Below are 21554 nucleotides of genomic sequence, written 5' to 3'. Positions count from 1 at the left end.
TCAATAGACCCCATCCGTTATCTGTAACAGCTCATCCTCATTAGGGTCACGGGGCGACTGGAACCAGCTGACTTTGGTCAAGAGGTACAGGTCACCAGTTCATCACAGGGCACATGGAGACAAACAACCATTCACACTCACACCTATGGACAACTTAGAGTCACTCATTAAGTGTGACTGTGGGAGGAAGCCACACAGACACGGGACATGCAAACTCCACAAAGAAAGGCCCCCCAAAGGTTTGAACCTTCTTGCTGTGAGACGATAGTGCTAACCACTACACCACACACTCAATAATAAACACAAAACTCACCAGTTCAGATGATATTAAGACTCAAATTTGTGCATAATTAACAAGGTGACCACTTGATTGACAGGTAAGTGCTGTTACAGGTGATATATTGGAGCACCTAGGTGTCACTCAGTCCTCCTCAGGTCCGCTGATGAGCCACACAGTACATCCAACATGGGCTACTGTAATAAACATGCCGGCGCAAAATGGTGGCCCCTGTGTAAGAGGACCCGCTCTGCATGTAGATATAAAAGGCTAATAAATAAATAAATAAATATAAATATTATAAAAACAAAGCTGCAGGCTACATGAAATCTGAGGGGGCCGGACTTTGGACATGCCTGCTTTAAACATACATTAAGACCAGGGGCGCTGTATAGGGGGGAAAAGTTAGGACAATTCCAATGGCCCACGACTGACAGACAAAAAGTAGGTAAACACCAATATTAAATTATTAAACCATCATCACTGAGTATAGATATATCAAATATAATAATGAAATTAATTATCTCTTTGTTTTTACGTGTTTTGGGCAGTAAAAGTTAAATAAAAAATGGCCCTTTAGCACATTTTTATGGTGGCTTTTAATCTCGCATCAAATAGTGAACTACACTGCATACTGTATGCAGACTTGCACCAGCAAGTACTAGTATTGAACTACAAGACGCAAAACAGTTGCAAGCCTTTGATTAGAGTTATGTAAAGCTTTTTGATGGGATAGTTAGGTCCTAGAGATGTGGTGACAACAGCTGTGCTTTGTCATGGGGCCCAAAATTAAGACTATATAATGAAGAAACATGTTAGAATAAAAAAAGATAAGTTGGTCTCTGATCTGTATAATCGTGTATTTTTGGTGTAAACAGGCTTATAAACGCTGAAACTTCAGCGCCAATTTTTGGTGTTTGGTCGGTGAGTCTAGCCAGTGCGCGTCCTCGGTGGTGGAAAGCATGTGACTGCGCGTCCCCGCGGAGGCAGTGGGGGGAGCCTCTACGACGCAACGTTGTCCTGGAGTGTAACCTCTCTCTCTCTCTCTCTCTCTCTCTCTCTCTCTCTCTCTCTCCAGCGTGGCACTGTCTTTGAAGAAGAGGAAGAGTACAGACGAGTGGGCTGTGTGTGTGTTTTTTTGTTAGCGGATTAAAAGGCTCGGCTTTTCTTTTCTTTTCTTTTTTTTTTGGCGAAATATACACCGTGAGAACTCGTATGCACTCGTATTTTTTTTAAAAACAGGATTCATAAAAAAAATCGTGGGATTTTTTTGGTTCATTTCCTCGACGGGCCCGGATACAGCTCGATAACCCAGAGAGAGACTCAACTCAGGTCCTTTCGTCCTGACATGGACACAGGAATTGTACCAGAAAAGAAAAGGTAACGTCAACGCTGAGCTAATGCTAAAGTAGTAGCGGGCTGTGTTTGTTTGTTTGTTTGTTGTTTGTTGTTGTTGTTGTCGTCAAATGTGTGCTCTAACAACTTTAATCATCATTTGTGGTTTAATTGGTCGTTTTGAGTGTGAAATTATCGGTTTTATTTCGAGGTGAGCTGCTCGTTTGTCGGTTTACTTCGACAAAACGTGACGGTTATCGTTAGCACACGTAGCTAACGTCGCTAGCTAGCGGGCTAGCGTAGAATTTAAAGCCGTTGACGTTCAAACCGTTTAATCAACGTACGTTATGATTAGCTTATATGGATTAATTAAATGTATTTAAAGGTTGTTTTTTTTGTGCTAAATCTGCTTTTTAAAATTAAGATCGAGCTCCAAGATGCCACATTATTTCCATGTGTTTTGAGTGTGACATTTAGCTGTGTGAATATCTACGCTCTATTAATAGTTTGTGTTTGATACGACAACCTTGACAGCGCTCATGTGAGCGGAGCTGGAGAGAGAGTGGTGTGAGGTGTCTGATGAAATATTTAGGCTTCAGTGAAGGTTTGAATTCCTCTCATTTACTCGCAAAGGTGACGGTTTATTACAGAAAACACCATTTTAATCGATATAGCGTGTATAATTGTGTCTAAAGTTATAAATGACTGCCTTTACAATTACATATAACTTAAAACAAAACAAAAAAGACCAAAGCTAAGTGCTAAAATATGATTGTAATGTCTATTAAGCCATTTGGGTAATCCTTTATTATTTGGAGGTCTATTAACTTAAACTAAACCAGATGATGCAACGTATGACACAGTGCAGGTTTCCTTAACTGGACAATTTGTTCAACATTTTAATAAACAATAAAGTAACTATAAATCAAGTCTTCAAAAATATAACCATTTTCATTACTCCTGTAGTCTGTAAAATGTTAAAGATGATGTGATATTCACATCAAAAGTTACCAGTAGTGTGCTAAAGTTGCACGTTTAGCCTCCAAACAAGTAAAGACACCAAAGTTATGATTATTTGAAATCCAGATGACCAATACATTTAGAGCACACATTGTAAAATTTAGCTAGATAAATGGATTTAATGATTAATTGACCATAACAGATAAGAGTGATTGTTTTGTCTGACTAATAAGGGAATCGATTGGGATTGTATTGACTAGTCGCCGTAAGTAAAACTATTGATCAAACCTGGCAAGGACATCAGAGGTGACCTTCATATTGTTTCTTGACATCTTCCAGTGAAAACACACTGATTAGTATCGACCGTAGTTGAAAAATCTTTTACCCTGATGTGCCAAAACTCTGCATCCAGCAAATCGCTGAGCCTTTCTATCATTGACAAACAAGCTAAAATGATGAAGTGATGTCAAGTTGTGTGCAAAACTTTGCCACATAGTAGTCCAGTCCTCCCAGTTTGGGCATATGCTCCCTGTACAGATTCAGCTGGTCCTAATGGTCAGCGCCGTTGCAAGACTAAAAAAAAGTCATCAGATAAACAGAGACGATCCTGAGATGTCATAAAAATGATTAACCGGCTGTCTGGACAGGGGACTCATCTGTCATCGGTTGATGGCAAATATCTTCCACAGAGGACGTCAATAGACATCTTAATATACAGTCAATGAAATGCTGCTGTAGTCTCATATGCATATGGTGTCAAAGCTTGAATCAAAGCTTTCTTGTATATCTGAACTGATTTACACGTTAAAATTGATGTAAAATACGAATGTATGCCCCTCTCAAAGTTGCTCAGTGTTTCAACAGTTAATAATTGGAGAATAATACCAGCCTTACATTTGTTCCATAGAGATTACATCATATTTCATTCTGTTTCATCCTTTGCAGCCTTAATGCACTTGTTGAGTGGCACTGGTTAACCTCTAGTTAAATAATTATCATGGACTCAGCTTTTCTGTTTGTAGGAATCATCCCATTTATGGTGTTGTTGTTGTAGACTGCATTCAGTCGCCCCGTGGGCTTTAATCTGCTGTTAGTGTGAAATGTGGCACTTAATCTAGATTTGGGAAATGGATCATTTCCTGTTAATCAAAATGTGTTTAGTTTGATCTTTCTAGAAAAGAGATCAAGATCTGTTGTCTTGTTTGGTGCAGTTTAGACTGGTCTCTCTCTGAGGTGGCATGTTATTATTTCTGTCTCATCTCTTAATCACAAAGGTTTGACGTCAATAAGGAGTGGCCAAATGTGTGTGGAGATCCACTGCCTGCCAATTTGCAGGTTGCCTTGAGGCATTCAAGTATGATTGCGGCTCAAGTGCGGACTAGTTAGCATTCGAAAATATGATATCTTGCTGGCACGGTGCTGTTTGCGCGCCTATTACTTCAGCTTCATGTTTTGTGTTTGAAAACAAAAATCAGAGCTAAATCACTGCCTTCTGTGGATGGTCGTTGTTTCAAAATCTTTCAACTCCAGTGAGGATGTCGGTTAGCTCAGTTGGTAGAGCATCCGCCCCATGTATGAAGGCTCAGTCCTTGCTGCAGCGGCCCAGGGTTCGAATCTGACCTGCGGCCCTTTGCTGCATGTCATTCCCCATCTCTCTCTCCCCACATTCCCGTCACTCTTTAGTTGTCTCTATCAAATAAAAGCTTGAAAAGGCCAAAACCTCCAGTGAGTGATGTATATTTAAAGCAAAGCAGTTTAGCCTTCATGAGCTTAACGTGTGAGGACTGATTGACTGTGAAGGAAGCTCAAAAGGATGCCACATAAGAATGCATTTTGTAGGCTTGTGTTGTCCAGTAAGAATTTATCTGTGTAATGATGCATCTTTTTTCACTTTCTTTATTAATTAATAAATAAACCACCATACTAATGGCTTCGACAGAGTGTCTTGTGAACAATTCAAGGAAGGAAGTATGAAAACAATACCTCATGTCCTCACCAAAGAAAACATCTAGACTTCCAAAGCGTGCCTCTCCGTACATCCTTTCTTTGCATTGAACTCCTTGTTCACATCTAAATCATCATGTTAAAGAAAAGCCTTGGACTTGCTTTGAGGTCAGCAGTGTACTTATGTTTAAGTGAAGTGTAATGTCTGAGTGGTTCACCAAACTCAAGATAGCGCTGTATACCTGTCAAGATGGTGCCATGTACCTGTCTTCAAAATCAAGCGTAAAAGCTTTTTTGGCTCTATTCCTCGCAAACCTACATTTGCAGTCATACCCAGAAGCACACCTTTTTATGAACGTCTGCTGTTTTAATAAATCATTTCATATGAGCCACGCAGAGTATAGGTCAGTTTCTCCGAGGCACCCCACTTTTATCAAATCTTTTGCTACAATGGCAGCACACAGAAAGTCGGAAGAAGCCATAAGCTTGATTATCTGTGCAGTCAACATCAGGTGAGTCATGTTAGCCTCAACTCTACTTTTTTTTTTTTTAAATAATGAAGTACATAAGTGGGACCTATACGGGGCCAGGTGTAATCAGTTGAAGTAGTCTTCCTCGGGAATGTAGCACAAGAAGAGGCCATTTCAATTAGCCTATATTAGTTTGATGAATAATTTATTTTTGGTCATTTTGTGTTCTCCATGACCTCCCCACGGAGAGGGACAAGCGTTCTTATCTGCCACTTCTACGGAAAATCCCAGATGCAACGACTATTATATTATGCATGAGCATAAACAACAACATGTTTTGCCTCATATATAATTAAAGCTGCCTACATAGAGTTCACACAATGGTGATTACATCTGCCACCGTAGGGTACATCTCCGTGTATTTCCAGTGTACCGGAGCTTTGAAACCTGTATGTCCCCGGTGACACACCAGCGTCGTTTGCCAGGAAGGCAGTCAGAAGTTCCACACTGCAGGCTTAAACCAGAAATCTGCAATATAACATGTGACAGGCTCTGGTCCGGTGACTCCCCACACTGCAGGAATAGCGACTTTGAAAGTAGCGGTTTGGCAGCTGGTAATTATTAGTATTCCATATGCTTCATACTTCTCATCCTGTATTAATTTAATCAGCACAAATGTTAAATTTCCAGTAAAAGTTTCAGTATTTTTTTATTATTTGATGATCCAATATTTATTTAGTTGCGAAACACAAGCTCCCTCTTTGTTCTACTTCCAAAATAGGTTGTAATATTGATTTTTATCATCCACTACAATGAAAAAAATCTCTTAGTAATACAATAATTGCATCATACTCTTACATTTACGGGAGACCCCTTCTGTGTTGCTTCTCAGAACGTAACTTAATGCAGCTGAACGTTGTGGTTCACTGGTCCATAAAAGGTCTTTGTTTTCAGGCTCGCTTTGCTTTTCTTCCCATACTCGGTAGTGATTTTAGTTGCAGCGTTTTGCCCTGAGTGGAATATATCATAGATTAGACGATGTTTACTGTCACACCAAGCGGGACTGAAAGATAGTGAGGGTGTTTCTGTAAAAAAAAAAAAGGTTGGGTCTTGGTAACAATACACACAAGCAACTGTGGCAGCACCGGAAACTGTGATTTTCACTGTGCACTGGTTTGTTTCTCCATTAATCTCTGATCTCTGCTTGTTTAGGTCTCATTAAAGGTAGTGAAACTGCGAGTGCAACTGCAGCGAAGCACTGTTGGGAGAGGACTGCTGGGCATGCACGACCATGTGCATTAATAGTGGTTACATAATGGTGGCCTCTCTGCTTCGACATTGTTTAACACATCAAAGACGCTGTTTTGTTTTCAAGTCAACAAATGAAAGTTTTCCACTCTCTTTTGTAAGTTTAAAAAAGGTGAGATGAGTCATCGTATAGCTATGTCAGAGTAATAAACAGTCTTTTATGATCTGTATCTTTAGATAAGTTTATTACGCCTCTCTCAGAGGTCCGTAGTATTTAGAGCTTTAGTATCGTAGTAATGTTCAGTGGCTTAAACGCTGGATGTACGCTTAGTTAAATGTCATCTTTGGCTTCGTACTTCTGTGTTTAGTGGCGGTGCGTGACAGCTGAACTTCATTTGGATATGATTTGCATGAAGAGATAAGCCACAAAGGAGTACGACCACTACAGAGAAAAAAATTGTATACAGGCTCGTACTAAACAAAGATCCAGCCTCCTCGAGCGACCGTGGCGTGTAATGATGCGTTATCTGTCATTAGCTCATCAAGAGCTTAGCGAGATACGTGTTCCCAGTGTGGTACGGCTTTGTTGTGGTCATTTCACACTGTGTTGATAGTTTATATATGAACGTAGGTTGAAGGTGAAGGCGCAGAAACAAGATTATACAACACAGAACTGGTTGCGTAATGCCGTGATCAGCTTTCCTGATGGCCAGGCTGCGTCCTGTGGGGCTGACAGAAGATACTGTAAATATTTGCCATTGTGACTGACAAATGTGCAAACACATGGATGAATATATGCATGTGTGCACAGTCTGGGTAGAAACCAGTTTATATTACCCGACATGTAAACCTGTTTAAGAGGAGGGGTTTTTTGTCATTAAACAGCGATTAGATGAAGGAAAGATGCACAGTGGAGTAAAGTGGTGGAGACGTGATCTAACAAGGGGCTGGGTGGGTTTGTTTTTTTGTTTAAATTCCTTGAGGTTCAAAGTGTTTTTTCAGTACACTCTGCCCCCTAGTGCAACTACTGTTTACAGGGAGGCGCCTGTGCAACATTCTGCACGGAACTTCCTCATGAGTTTACAGGCAGACGGATGATTTCCTCAGGCTTGGGTCAGTGCCAGGTTTTGGGATTTTTCAGAGGAGAAGGTCAGGCTCATTTTGTTGGATTTTGTGGAAGGTTGTGGTCTAAAATCAATCGACTCTGTGCTCTGAAAAAGTCTACAGCCGTGGCGGGTGATTTGGTACACAGCAGGCTAATTTTACTCACCCGTTGTCTCGTAACAACGCGGCCTTGGTTAATGTTGTAAATGCCAAACGGATCAATTTCAATTAGGTTTATATTTCAAAGCCGAGGGCTTGAACTACCATTCATTTTGATGACTCTTCTCCGGTGTCTTCTAAATGCACGTGACGTTACGAGGTGGTGCTTCGGGAGTGGCACTAGCATTAAATTCAGCAGCAGTCAGGTGGATTATTGACCGCTATAATTATGTTGGTCTATTTATGTGAGTGCTCATGTGAGCTCCACATATTACAAATAAAGTACAGTTGTAATTAGTGTGAAAGTCATGGTGTCAAAACAATAAGATAAAGTGACTCGCACAAATCATTGTGTCCTTTTTAATGTCTGATGTGCTCGTAAGATCTTGTTTAGAGTGTTGTAAGAGTATCTTCGTCGGATCTTGGACAACTGCCTGCATAAATACTGGAGCCTGTACAAGTTATGATGGATGCTGATGTAAAAGAATAGAAAATATGTTGGTGAATATGGCTCAGTCTGCTTGTGTGTTCTCTGTGTTATCACTCTCTTCCCTGCAGATGTGTTCAGCCAGGCTCGTAAATGTCATGATGATTGGTATAGCTCTATAGCTTGGTCTCACACACACACACAGTCCATGCTCGACTTCTCAGCCAATCACACTGAGGAGGAGGACTCCATTTCTTTTGTTCAGCAGCCAATAAGATGGTGGCAGATAGGCACGTATATAAACGAGACTGACGGTGGTCCGGACAGCAGCTTGGCCGTGAGTTTGCGTGTTGCGGACTGTTGCTGCAGCCTCTCCGCTGAGGGGAGCCAGTGGTTGACCAGACTCTGTAGGGAGGGATGTCAGCTCTTGTAGTGTGCATAGTGGGATCCAAACCAGTTTGCATGCAGGGTGTCGCTGACCCACCACCTGTCTCCCGCAGGGTGAGTTCGGAGCGGAGAAAGGAGAAGTCCAGGGATGCCGCACGATGCCGGCGTGGGAAGGAGTCGGAGGTGTTCTACGAGCTGGCCCAGGAGCTGCCCCTGCCCCACAGCGTCAGCTCCAGCCTGGACAAGGCCTCAATAATGAGGCTCACAATCAGCTACCTGCGCATGAGGAAACTGCTCAGCACTGGTCAGTATCTGTGCTTTAAATTAAATAATAAATAAGTTAGTGATGAGGAAAAGTATGCCCTGAAAAGTGTAAAAGAAAAAAACGAGCACAGTTTGAGATGCAGAGAAGAAAACCGTGATAGATGGTTAACCACCGAGTCAGATGCTCTAGGACATCGACTCAGACATGGACAGATAAAGATCCTTTTGCAGATAGGCGTTGGTAGTGTGTTTCCTGTGTATCGCAGTATTATGCCCTCCAAGCATGTTCTTTGACAGCAGGGACTTTTGATGCCCTGTGCCTCATTTCTTCTTCTTTTTTTTTCTTCTAGATGAGCCAATCGCAGAGGAGGAGACAGATCTTGATTTCCAGCTCAATGGCTCCTACCTAAAGGCTCTGGACGGCTTTTTCATGGTGCTGTCTGAAGACGGAGATATGATCTATCTGTCGGAGAACATCAACAAGTGCCTCGGGCTGGCACAGGTCTGTCTGATGTACTGTGTGTCTGCATTAAAGTGACTATAGAAGAAATAAGAAGCAGAAATTCTAACTATATATAACTCTTTCTGCTGCAGTTTGATCTGACCGGACACAGCGTGTTTGACTTCACGCATCCCTGTGACCACGAGGAGCTGAGGGAGATGCTGATCCACAAAACAGGTGAGCAGCGCCACACTCGCCAAAGGATACACAAACGCTCCGTCAGGTTGTACTAGTGGTCCAATTAACAGGGAGTCCGATTCACTGTGAGCTGGCAGATTGAGAGCAGAAGGCTGTCGAAACAAGTTATCACTTTCCTCTTCAACCCCGAGGTCAAACTGATCAGCGTTCACTTGTGTTTACTTCACTGACCTTTCACACAGCGTTACTGGAACACTAACACGTTTTCGGTTTTGTTTTTGCGCAACATAATTTAGTTTTTTCTTGTGTCTTGTGATTTAAATTTTACTTCTTCATTTGATTTCCACTCATTTAAATTCTTGGAAGTAAATCAGTTTAGCTCAACCGTCTCAGTGCTTCCATCCGAGATGTTCATAACATGATTTGTTATCAATACACGGCCATTTAAAGCACTTTAGCACACACTGTTATCTAAGCTGCAACGGCTGGTTACTCCACTTCCTTTATTTATTTCGCTGCATCTGACAACAGTTCAAAAACATTTCAGCTCCTCTGATTGCAAATGTGCAAACTGCAGACAATTGGCAGATGTTTACAATAAAACACTGAAATGAGAAAAAAAACAAAACATGAAATGACAGCTGTAAATGCTAACATTGTTGAAATGAGAACATACGAAGCTGGTTTCCTCTTCTTCTTCTTTTTTTTTTTTTAAACGACAAGTCTCTTCCTGCCCGTGTGATTACAGGCTCCAAAAAGGCCAAGGAACCAAACACAGAGCGCAACTTCTTCATCCGGATGAAGTGCACTCTCACAAGCCGCGGCCGCACCGTCAATGTCAAATCAGCTACATGGAAGGTAAGCCATGGGGAACACATTGAGGAAATGGTCTTGTGTAATCTTTTAAAAATATTTTGCTAATGTTTAAGTTGTAGTTGATTAATGTTGGCGTGACAACTTATAAAACTTAGACAAACTGCTTTAAAGCGGATGTCTACATCAGCGGTAATCTAATGATGACGAGGAAATGGACCATCACGCTGGTCTGGTTACAAATGAAAGTGTCTGCAATTAACATACAGTCTGTACATTAGATGTAGCTATTGCTTGATTGCTGAGCTCAACGAATAATATCAAATTTCATTTTATGGATTTAAACTTTAACTCCTGTTACTTTTAAAATTGTATTGTATTACATCTCATATTTCCTCTCAAACGTTGCAGTATAGAATTAGTGTATAGATACATTAAATTATCATCTCGTAATGGATGATTTTTCACAGCCGTCTGTAATTTTGTCACCAGTGAACATATGGGGATAAATGTCTTTCTCTTATGTGGAAGTAAAAAAGAAGGAAGACAAATCCTGGGGTGTGTCCACACAACATATTCTCATGTAACCAGCACAGTGACACAGTTACTGCTGCAACTCACACTCCCGAAACCACTTAGTTAGTTATTTAATTATCTGAACCCATTTATTTATTTATTTACTTACTTACTTACTTACTTACTTACTTACTTACTGTATGAATGACAATTATTTGTCAAAACAGTGTTGTGACCCTTTCTTCATCTCTCTCCAGGTGCTCCACTGCTCAGGTCATGTCCGTGTCAGTGACAACCGCACCGAGCAGACAAACGGGCAAAAGGAACCACCCGTCCCCTACCTGGTTTTAATCTGTGATCCCATCCCACACCCCTCCAACATCGAGGTCCCTCTGGACACCAAGACCTTCCTCAGCCGCCATACAATGGACATGAAGTTCACATATTGTGACGAGAGGTGAGTTTTCCCACCTGAGAGACGAATATACGCTTAACACGCCTCACAAGCCACCTGTGTAGTACTACTGCGCTCATGAGCGCAGTCACACAGAGCCACCTAGTGTTCGGCGTGGATACTACAGAAGCATGTCAAATGTCTGAAGCATCTTTCTCTTTTGTTTGCTTGTCCAGGATCACCGAGCTCATGGGTTATGATCCAGATGACCTGTTGAATCGTTCTGTGTACGAGTACTATCACGCTCAGGACTCAGACCATCTCACCAAGACTCACCACAACTGTAAGCACAGACACCAAAAGTGTTTATGGAGCTTAAATCAAAAGTCCAGCTGTGTTGTTGTTGCCAAACCTTTTACCAAATGTCTCATTTTGATTTCCCCCCTTTTGTTTCTCTTTCCGTTAGTGTTTGCAAAGGGCCAGGTCTGCACAGGCCAGTACAGGATGTTGGCCAAGAGAGGAGGCTTTGTGTGGGTGGAAACCCAAGCCACTGTCATCTACAACAACAAGAACTCTCAGCCACAGTGTGTCGTCTGTGTCAACTTTGTGCTCAGGTACTAACACGCTTTGAAGAGTCTGATTTTCAGAAGAGATAAGAGACAGAGTGTCACGTACAAAATGGATGGATTGCAGTATGTTATGTGGCCACTGCGCGGCCCTCAGTAAACTCAGTCTTATGGCTCTGTTACAGTGGCATCCAGGATGAGAAGCTGATCCTGTCTCTGGAGCAGACAGAGGATGTGAAACCAGTGAAGGAGGAGCTGCAGCTGGAGGAAGAAGAGGCTGTAGTGGAGAGCAGCCAGCCCGAGATGTCTCCAATCCTGCCGAAGGAGGAGGTGGAGGAGAAGGTCTCAAAAAGCGATGTGATCAAACTGTTCACTCGGGCAATAGAGAGCGAGACGCTGGTCAGCCTGTACGACCAGCTGAAGGAAGAGCCCGAGGCTCTCACCCTGCTGGCCCCTGCTCCTGGAGACACCATCGTCCCCCTGGACTTCAGCTGCTCTGGTTCGTGGCCTCAGATACTCGAACAATCTCTGATTTATGCTCTGTAAAAAGGTTTTCCTCCCGGCTGATTTTAAAACATTCTGTCCTTCCTTCACCTGGCACAGATCCAGAGATCCAGCTCCCTCTTTACAAAGATGTAATGCTTCCCTCCACCAGTGACAAGCTGGCTCTGCCTCTTTCCCCTCTGCCACCCAGCGAGCCTCTCCACGTTACCACTGCCACTTCTGAGGATACAAAAACTGAGCGCTATGATCCATCCCCTTCCACTACAACAGCTAGCTCATCAGAGGTAAGAACAAGTGAATTATAATCAGACACGTAGTATACATCAAATGTTTTTGGTCTGTTCTCTAATATAACTTCTCCTTTCTTTAGGCTGACAGTCCACTGGACTTTTGTTTCCCCATGGACTCAGATATGAGCTCAGATTTCAAACTCGACTTGGTGGAGAAGCTGTTTGCCATCGATACAGAGCCCAAGACTCCTTTCACTACACAGGTAATAATTCAAATCAGACAAACCATTAATCCAACTCAGTAAAAACCTTTCTGGATTCTGATTAATCAGATGTTTTTCTCCCCTTTAGGCAGTGGAAGACTTGGATCTGGAAATGTTAGCTCCCTACATTCCCATGGACGACGACTTCCAGCTACGCAGTCTGCCCCAAGAAGAGCCTCTATCTTGTGGACCAGTCAAATCCCTTGACAGCTCTCCAGTCTGTGTCACTAAGGACATCCAGAGCTATCCCAGCTCCCCATTCAGCTCACCAGGCAGCCGCACGGCGTCCCCAGCACCACCAGAGCCAGTTAACACCTCTCATCTTGCCACCATCCTTGCTATGAGGTAACATCTCTCGCTTAGGTGCTCCATATTTATGACACATCACTTTTTGAGTTAGCTAATAGCTCTTATTGTGCTGCAGGACCACACAGCTGGGCAACGAAGTCTCGCTTCGGACTTTGGCAGCGCAGAACTCGCAGCGCAAAAGAAAATTATGTGACATAAAAGAGATGATTGGACAGGTAAGGTCTCGACATGCGATCATGGTTGTTAAATCTCAGTTTATATTTGGAGATTTTGAGGGTCTGTATTTGATGATTTCCACAGGGAACTCTGCGCCAGGAAGAGCTGGAACAAGGCAAAAAGCTGAAGGCTTCAGAGTCAGGAACAACGACCATACTGTTGCTGCCTTCAGGTAAACAAACTACACTTGTAATAAACACTCACTAACACTGTCGCCTGAAATGAAGCAGCATCATAACTCTAAACTCTCTCGCTCTCTCTCTCTTAGATTTGGCGAGTCGTCTGCTGGGAAGCACGTCAGAGAACACCAGTTCCCTCTTCACACTGCCGCAGCTCACCCGCGACGACTGCGAGGTCAACGCCCCCTTGCAGGGTCGTCAGTACCTGCTCCAGGGGGAGGAGCTGCTGCGCGCTCTGGACCACGTCATTTGAGTCATTGCTTAGCCTGCTCACTGCTGAACTAGACTGGACACTACAATTTCTCCCTCATATTGTCGTCCCCTTCCCCTCACCCCCCACCCACCCCGACTGCCCCTTATTTATGTATCTGAATGAGTTCGACTATAATTTGGCTGCCGTTTGTGCACATCAAGTGATATCTGCAGCATTCCACCGTGACAAACGCCATAGCAGCATCTGGGGTTTTTTTTGGTGCAAGGGATTCAGGCATCATGAGATGTCCCAATTGTCATTTTTCTTCGTTGTTTGTTTTTTTCTCCCTCTCTCTTCCGGGGAGTCTCTCAGCACACAGCGCCTCGACAGATGACCCTTTTCCAGCAGGTCACCACAGAACCTGGCGCTACTGCCAGCAGTGTATTGTAAGCTTCAGTCGCACAATTTATATTTTCTTAAAAAGAAAAATATTACCAGCAATATATATTAAGCCTTTTTAGAGTCGTTTTAATGGGATTTGAACAATTATTTTTCCTCCCATACTTGTATGTTGTAGTACTCGTACCTAACAAGATGTCTTTAGTCCAGAATTATGAACACATTGTTTAAACCTTGGTGGTTTGAATGTTATCTCCATTTAATAGCTATCAGTCTTTGAGGTAAATACATTTAATTGTGTAGCAGTCCAGTACAGGTCACTTTATTACTTTACTGTAAGTGTGTGTTACTGTACATATACCAGGGAAAAAAATTTAATTTACTCAGTATGGCTTCACGGCTTTAACTCTCAAAATGAAATGAGTCTTTACTCTTTTTTTCTGATTACTTCTCATCATGGAGGATTGGCATTTCCCTCAACATGAAGTGACTTCATGTTTCTTTTTTTTTGTTTGTTTTTACTGTGTCACTTACTCAAAAGAGTCAGTTTAAAATAAGTGGGTCGCAACAACAAATTCATATTTTAATCGTGTGATCAGTCATCAATAGTATCATTCGTGAGTTGTCAAACTTGTTTGCTCATTTAATGGTAGTCGGTTTAATACCATTGTTGGGTCTCATGCTTCTTGTTGCTGTCTAACATTAAATGGCTTTAATAAAGTGTATTGTTTGAGGTTTTATTAAACTTGTGGTTTACAAAAACACACTTTAAGATGCAGAAACACAACAACTACATTAGCTACTGTGCCATGAAATAAGACACAAAGCATTTTGTAGAGGTAGATATGTAAATCTTCTGTTTATTGTTTTTGGAGAACATCTGAACTGTTTATCGAGCTAAGTCTTTAGCTGCCTGCAAGTTCATATAACAGTTAAAATTTGAGAAATTGACATCTGAAATCATTAATTATGCACACACACACACTACTTCAGAGAAGCGATAAAACCTTTAACTTTAAGCTGACACAGCAGGCTGGCCACTGTAATTTACTTTCAACAAAATATTTCACAAAAGTCATCAATACAGTGTTTTTACACAGTTTTCGTCTCTTATGTACATTAACTAATCTTGTGTCCATCAGGTTATTATGAAGTGGTGTGGTTACTGTCACTCCGTGTACTCTGGAATCATTTGCAATCTAAACAACTCCTCTCCTCGCTGCACCACCATGGTGATTTTGTCGCTGCTGTGGACCGCGTGGTAGATCTCCTCGGCGGTGTTCACCTTCACTCCGTTTATCTCCAGCACGATGTCTCCTGACTGCATACCAGCTCTGAAACAAGCACAACAGTACTGTGTGTTCAACAATATGCTGCATAAAACAGATAATTTGTCATTTAAATAGTTTCAAAACCGCCAAATTCAATGTTTCTGATGATTTCTTTTCGATTGAAGAACGGAGAGATCTGTATTTCTAAACCAAAAAACAGTAAGTCCATTCATAATACATAAACCTGGCTATCTTGGAATAACCTTTCACCTAAAAAAACACCCCCGTCAACACATTTTCATGATGATTCAAAAGTATATTCATGCATGTGAGGTTCAGTTTTGAGGTTTTTCATATATATGGTAATGCTCTTCACTGTATCGACTGCAAGTTTAGCCAAAATTCAACCTTCAAAACCTGCAATGCCTGTAAATTATGTACAGCAGCGTCATATAAGTCTGTATCAGCAATACAAACTCCAGCATATTACATTATATTCCAATTAGTCATTTAGCTGACGCCTTTAAACAAAGCAATGTACAAAAAAAGGAAACAATCATGGTACAGTGCGACAAGTTCACGTTAGTGCAACAATAAGAACTGTGACGGCTCGAGAGGGGGATAGACTTATCATGTCTAACTGTTGGTAGTGATAGGAGAGGAGGTGCTCTATGATGGTAGAGAGGGACGCCTCTGATCGGGTATGAACTAGTACCAACAGGAAACAACAAACGAGGCAGATGTGGCAGAGCCAGGTGTCGTTCATTGGAGGAATGTAACGGGCGTGAGGTAACATATGTCTGTATAAAAAGGTATTCAAGTAAATGGGTGCAGAATTGGAGACTACTTTGTAGGCAAACATTAGTGATTTGAATTTAATGCTGCTACAGGTAGCCAGTGAAACTTGATGAGCAGTGGGGTAACGTGCACTTTTGAATAGACCAGGCACACTGCCACGTTCTGGATCATCTGAAAGTGTTTCACTGTGTGGGAGGCCCGTCAGGAGGGCGTTACACTAATTGAGTCATGAGATGACCACAGCCTGTATCAGGAGCATGCTGATTTTTCTAATGTTTTAAAGTGCAAAGTGGCACGGCTGGGCAACTGAGGCGACATGAGATAGAAACATTCAGTGGCTGAAAGGAAACGCACCACCTCCAACACTTAAAGAGCAATAAGGATCCTTCACCGTTCACCCACAGTCTCTGATCTGCTCACCTGTTGGCCGGTGAGCCCATGATCACTCTGTGAATCAGGATGCCGTGTGTCACGTCTGGGAAGGACGGATCTCTCAACTTCAACTCTGCAATGATGCTGAAGCAAAGGGACGAAAGAAAAAAAAAACATCTGGTTTTAGTCGCAGTGCTGCCAGCTCTGCTTGCGGGAGTTTCAGACTGTGAAGCGCTTACCTCGGCGTCAGCGTCAGCATCATAACGCCGATGTACCGCCGCTTTGACTCTGACCCGCCAAACCAAGAACCTTGAGGAAGACACACAAAAACGGGAAGTGTGAAATTATTTCTTTAATAAGAGAGAGCAGCTGGACGCTAGAGAGGATGTGGACGACGGGAAGAAGGTGTGGTGTGTTCTTACTCTTTTTCTTAGCCGCTTGATCAAGAAAAACTCTCAGCCGATCGGATGGAATAGCAAAGGAGATTCCTGCAGTGACCTTCATCGTGTTTATACCGATGACTTCACCATCCTGATGAGAGGACAGAGAACACAGTCACATATGGTGTTATGCATCATTATGTCATTTGGCTGCCAAAGTCCAAGTTTTATTGATAGTGACGATGTTGCCTGTTGCTACGAAGCAACTTTTAAACAAACAAGAAACAACAGACACAGTCTGTGATACTACGATCAAACAACCTGAATATCTCCGGTCCATTCAAATGTTACACAGCACAACAGTCAGAACAGGTTTGTTGACTTGAATATAATGAACGACCTTTAACCAAACTAGTGACTCACCAAGTTTATCAGGGGACCTCCAGAATTTCCAAACTGCAAAACAAATCAGTTACATGTGAAGACAAGAAGCATCATATGAGACATTTCTGAATCACAGTAGACTTGTTCTTTCCTGATCCGTTTAACAAGTTAGTTCCTAACATTAAAAAACAATATTATCAGGTCACCTGTGAACTGAAAATAGGCAAACACCCTCAGATAAATATATAATAAATAAGAAAGCACGTTCATATAAAACCAAAACGCTCGAAATCAGAAAGTCATCGTGTACATAAACCTTTAAATCACTGCAGAATACTCACATCAATGGTTGCGTCAGTCTGGATGTAATCCATGTTGGAGTTGGACAGGCCCAGCTCTTTACTGCCTCTCTGTACCGAGCTGACGATTCCTGACGTGATCGTGTTCCGTAAAGAAAACGGACTTCCCATTGCGACCACAAATTCCCCCTGTCGGACGTCAGACGACTGGCCAAGGGTGAGTGTGGGTAACGGATTCTACAGGTCAGGGCAGAGGAAGGGAGAAAGAGCAGTTCAATAGTACATCGTCACTGCTCGCAGGTCATTTATATGATCTAAAGAAAAGAGCTTCCTGTTTTATTTATGACCTATTTTTCTTCATATAAACGTCCTGCTCTATTATAAAGAAACTGGATCAGCCTTAAGTTCTTCTGTCACAGTACTGCTTTCAGAAAGGAAAAACACAGGACTATTGATGGGTTTTGCTCTAGTGGTCTGTCAGTAGACTGTATGAATTACAGCCTTGTTGTTCTCTTTAGGAAAACCAGGACGCCTAGACTCAGACAAAACACACAGCCATTCCTCACAGTAAATAATAGAGACATTTAAGGAAGATTAATTGTCTGATATCTGTGAGGATCTCGACTTTAAGACTTGCTTTGTACACAGTATACTGTGTAAAGGCACTTTCTGTCCTCTAAACATGCCATCTTGTGGTGACTTGTAGCAAAACACTTCTGAATAAGTTCAAATTCAAATGAATACAGTCACAAGAATGAAGTTTGAAGGTTGTCTCATTACATTGAAATGTTGCTATTCTGATCAAATTGTGGGCTCGTTGGTGTGTTAATATAAACCTTACTGTTTAATTCTCCTGGTTTCCTGTTTGTAAAGAAACAACGCGTTGTGTTCTTTCTCTTGTACTGTATTTACTTCTTGTGATAATCTGCAGGTAGCGGGGGGATTATTGTAGTTTGTTGCTCACACTCGGAGTGATTTTGATGGTGGCGATGTCTGCCACTGGATCCACATCTTGCACAGTGGCGTTGTACACAGCTCCGTTGGTGAGTTTCACACGGACGCCTCTCTTGTTGGCCACAACGTGAGCATTGGTGACAATGAGACCGTCACTGCTGATGATAAAACCGGAGCCATTCGACACTGGGACTTCTCTCCCTGAAAATGGGTGTCTGTAACACAGTAAAAAAACACACAAAAAAACAGTTGATCTGATTCAGAAAATGAAACTGCAAAACAGGAAGCTTCAACAAGGTCACCTAGACCACACACTCATATTTAGGAACTACACTATAGTTACTAGAAGTGAAACTTCACTCCCTGTCATGTTCATGGTTATGAAAAAATACAATCATGTGCTTAAGTGTTTTGTGAATTAGTTGATCTTTTTTTTTTTTTTACCGTACTTTATCACATTTTACTTTGATAAACTGTGTCCACATAATATTTAGATATAACTCTATGCTGCAGGCTGGAGCGTCACAGCATTCAAAACTTCTAACAGTCTATTAACTAATACTTTAATATAAAAAGGGTCACATATTTTAATTAACATCTATCAAAAAGTGTAACTCCAAATACTGTGTTAGTCACATCGGTCAAAATAAGGCGTGTAAAAATGACAGTGGAACTTCCGCCTGAAACAGAAACAGACATTTTTAGGCCGGTCTCCACAGCCAGAATCTCTGATTCACTGGAGGCCTTTGTCAAAAAAAAAAAAAAAAAGTAATGTCTGGAATAAAGAGCGCCCTTTGTTTTGAAATCTAGCTCACAGAGTTCTCAAACACTTTATACATGGATTAGATATGAGATGATAGGAGTTGTCGGGGAAGACAAACAGATTTAAAACAGATTTTTGACATCATCTTCATCAGATATTTATTGTTTACTATAATTAAAAAAAAATTTTTTATCCCTTTGCATATTGGAGGGGTTGGATTTTTCATATCCTATTTTATTCAATTTTATATTTCTATTTTTTTTTTTAACCTACATTTTTATAGTCAGTCTGTACAACTCCTCCCTCAAAATATCACACACTCCAAGTCAAGTCCAGTAGCTATTGAACTGGCTTGTACAATACATAAGTGAAATCTGCCACACATGCATACTGCACTTTAACAATCAGTGTATTCTCTGTACAGTCTCTTTAAAGACTGAATTATGTATAAGGTTTTAGATTTACATATTGCATAGTTCACTGTTACTTGGTTTTTATTTTACTGTCACTGGTTTTATTTAACTGTTATTTATACATGTGTATATAGTGTCAAAATAGGATATCAGATAATACTCGGATATATATGTATAGGGTTAAAGTTTTGTTTTCTTGCTATCACTTACTATCTCACTTACCATTTAACAAAAACAATTTAAATAAAGTATTTCTCATTCTGATTCTGATCTGATAGCATTGAATTTGATTCTTAGCTTATTTTTATTCTGTGTAAATATAAATATGGCAAATATACCAGTATAAACAGTGAGATCTATCAAAAATAAAAAGATGTGTAAACAGTTTAAACGTTTTTTTGAATGGTGTCCAGCAGTTGACTGGGTTTGTAAAAAGATTTTTTAAAGTTTGTTGTTGAGAGACTCTAAAAAATAAATATTAAATCGGGTCTTAAATGTGATAAAGATTGCTATTATAAATGTGGAATTTAACCACATTTATTATTTAATTCTTTATAAGGTTTTAGATTTACATACTGCATAGCTCACTGTTATTGGTTTTTATTTTACTGTCACTGGTTTTATTTAACTGTTATTTATACATGTGTATTAAAATAGGATATCAGATAGGTGTATAGGGTTAAAGTTTTGTTTTCTTGCTATCATTTACTATCTCACTTACCGTTTAACAAAAACAATTTTCCTGCGGGGATCAATAAAGTATTTCTCATTCTGATTCTTGAATTTTATTCTTAGTTTATTTTTATTCTGTGTTGCTCTTCTGCTGAGCTTGTCCAACAAACGTCACTGCACTGCTGACCCTGTGTTAACGCACACATGGCAAATAAACCTGAAACTTCAGATTGAGCAGGTAATGTTCATTTGTTAATGTTATACATAATATAGATATATATTTTTTAAAATCGCAATGGCAACATGAATGTTGTCCACACTTCACATGAGCTGGTATAACACATAATGACCTCTCACCTGCCCACGATTTCAATGTACACAACAGCTGGAGTTGACTTTTCGACCACATCTGCAATGAAGTTGTATTTATACCGCGGGCTGTCGGGTTTAAAGACAGAAGCACACTGAGCTGCTGGCAGAAACAGTTCAAGACACCGCCCGGTGATGGACACTCTTCTGTCCTCCTCTCTGTCCTCTGTCTGGCTGTCCAGCAGCGCCGCACCACACAGTCCCAAACCCACGGACAGCGACTTGAACAGAGGCGAGCTGCCGCTTCTCCTGTCCCGCTCCTCCCCCGGAGGTCTCCTGTCCAGGCATGTGTGTCCCTGGTTACATATCACCGCAGAGGACACTCGGCTGGCCGTCCTGTCCGCCACAGACTGAAGTCCACCGCTCTGACTCCGAGCGTGTCTCCTCAGCGCCGACAGGAGACATCTGCGAAGAGGAGTTGCTGCCATGTTGCATCACTTCTGTCACAGTTTTTAAGACAGCTTAACAACAGGTTACACCCTGATACATTCACACCAACAACAGCTCAGTTTGTTACACATGTAACAGCCACGCTGTCCACCTGGATAAAGATGACACAGTCCTTTAAAGTTTGACGCTATCACGAGACAGCGACAGAAACTACAACCCAACACAGGAAGTCTGACTCTGACGCGAGCATGCGCACATCGCTGCTTCTTCTTCGAGGGCTGTAAGCACGCGCCACTTGCCGCGTGCTGCCCCTGTACGTCATAATAATGTAATTAAAAATTTAAAGTAGCTATTAAAAAAAAAAAGGTGATGTGGTTGATTTTACATAAATACAAAAAAAGAACAACTGAAATATATATAATGTGTTAAGGTTTAATATTTAGGTATACGGTAAAAATTGTTGTACGGGACATACAGATAAACAATATTTATATAATAATAATATAATAATAATAAACAATATTTATCCCCGGTGCAAACGACAATATACATTAAATATAAAATATAAATGTAAAAAGAGTGTTTTAAAGTTTGTTGTTGAGAGACTCTAAAAAATAAATATTAAATCGGGTCTTAAATGTCATAAAAATTGCTATTATAAATGTGGAATTTAATCACATTTATTATTTAAC

At 41.2% G+C, this 21554-nt stretch overlaps 2 protein-coding genes across 2 annotated transcripts; one reads left to right on the top strand and one right to left on the bottom strand.

Moving 5' to 3' along the window:
* The first annotated feature begins 1357 nt into the window (after positions 1-1357).
* hif1aa (hypoxia inducible factor 1 subunit alpha a) lies at positions 1358-14517 on the top strand. Its single transcript, XM_027274652.1, has 15 exons — positions 1358-1657; positions 8425-8615; positions 8926-9077; positions 9170-9254; positions 9964-10073; positions 10802-11001; positions 11175-11281; positions 11405-11552; positions 11690-12003; positions 12108-12292; positions 12379-12501; positions 12590-12846; positions 12926-13025; positions 13111-13198; positions 13295-14517. Exons 1-15 carry the CDS (start codon positions 1626-1628, stop codon positions 13456-13458), a joined length of 2256 nt encoding a protein of 751 aa, XP_027130453.1. The 5' UTR covers positions 1358-1625; the 3' UTR covers positions 13459-14517.
* Positions 14518-14631: 114 nt separating this feature from the next.
* LOC104921575 (serine protease HTRA2, mitochondrial) lies at positions 14632-21129 on the bottom strand. The gene is made up of 8 exons (XM_027274653.1): positions 20461-21129; positions 18266-18470; positions 17344-17538; positions 17042-17074; positions 16661-16769; positions 16478-16547; positions 16287-16382; positions 14632-15131 (listed from the first exon to the last, which is right to left on the bottom strand). The coding sequence occupies exons 1-8, from the start codon at positions 20898-20900 to the stop codon at positions 14966-14968; spliced, it is 1314 nt and encodes a 437-aa protein (XP_027130454.1). The 5' UTR covers positions 20901-21129; the 3' UTR covers positions 14632-14965.
* Between the last annotated feature and the right edge of the window lie 425 nt (positions 21130-21554).

Source organism: Larimichthys crocea, chromosome XXIV, assembly GCF_000972845.2.
Source record: "Larimichthys crocea isolate SSNF chromosome XXIV, L_crocea_2.0, whole genome shotgun sequence".
Classification (NCBI taxonomy): domain Eukaryota; kingdom Metazoa; phylum Chordata; class Actinopteri; family Sciaenidae; genus Larimichthys; species Larimichthys crocea.
Note: the sequence above shows the minus strand (reverse complement) of the source record. Positions and strands in the feature narration are given on the sequence as shown.

Excerpts from the sequence above, each read along its gene's own strand:
- hif1aa (XM_027274652.1), top strand. The coding sequence starts at position 1,626 with ATGGACACAGGAATTGTACCAGAAAAGAAAAG. Across the intron at positions 8,616-8,925 it reads GAGGAAACTGCTCAGCACTG|ATGAGCCAATCGCAGAGGAG; the intron begins GTCAGTATCTGT and ends TTTTTCTTCTAG. Across the intron at positions 10,074-10,801 it reads TCAAATCAGCTACATGGAAG|GTGCTCCACTGCTCAGGTCA; the intron begins GTAAGCCATGGG and ends ATCTCTCTCCAG.
- LOC104921575 (XM_027274653.1), bottom strand. The coding sequence starts at position 20,900 with ATGGCAGCAACTCCTCTTCGCAGATGTCTCCTGTCGGCGCTGAGGAGA. Across the intron at positions 16,383-16,477 it reads ATGCTGACGCTGACGCCGAG|CATCATTGCAGAGTTGAAGT; the intron begins GTAAGCGCTTCA and ends CCTTTGCTTCAG. Across the intron at positions 15,132-16,286 it reads ATGGGCTCACCGGCCAACAG|AGCTGGTATGCAGTCAGGAG; the intron begins GTGAGCAGATCA and ends TGCTTGTTTCAG.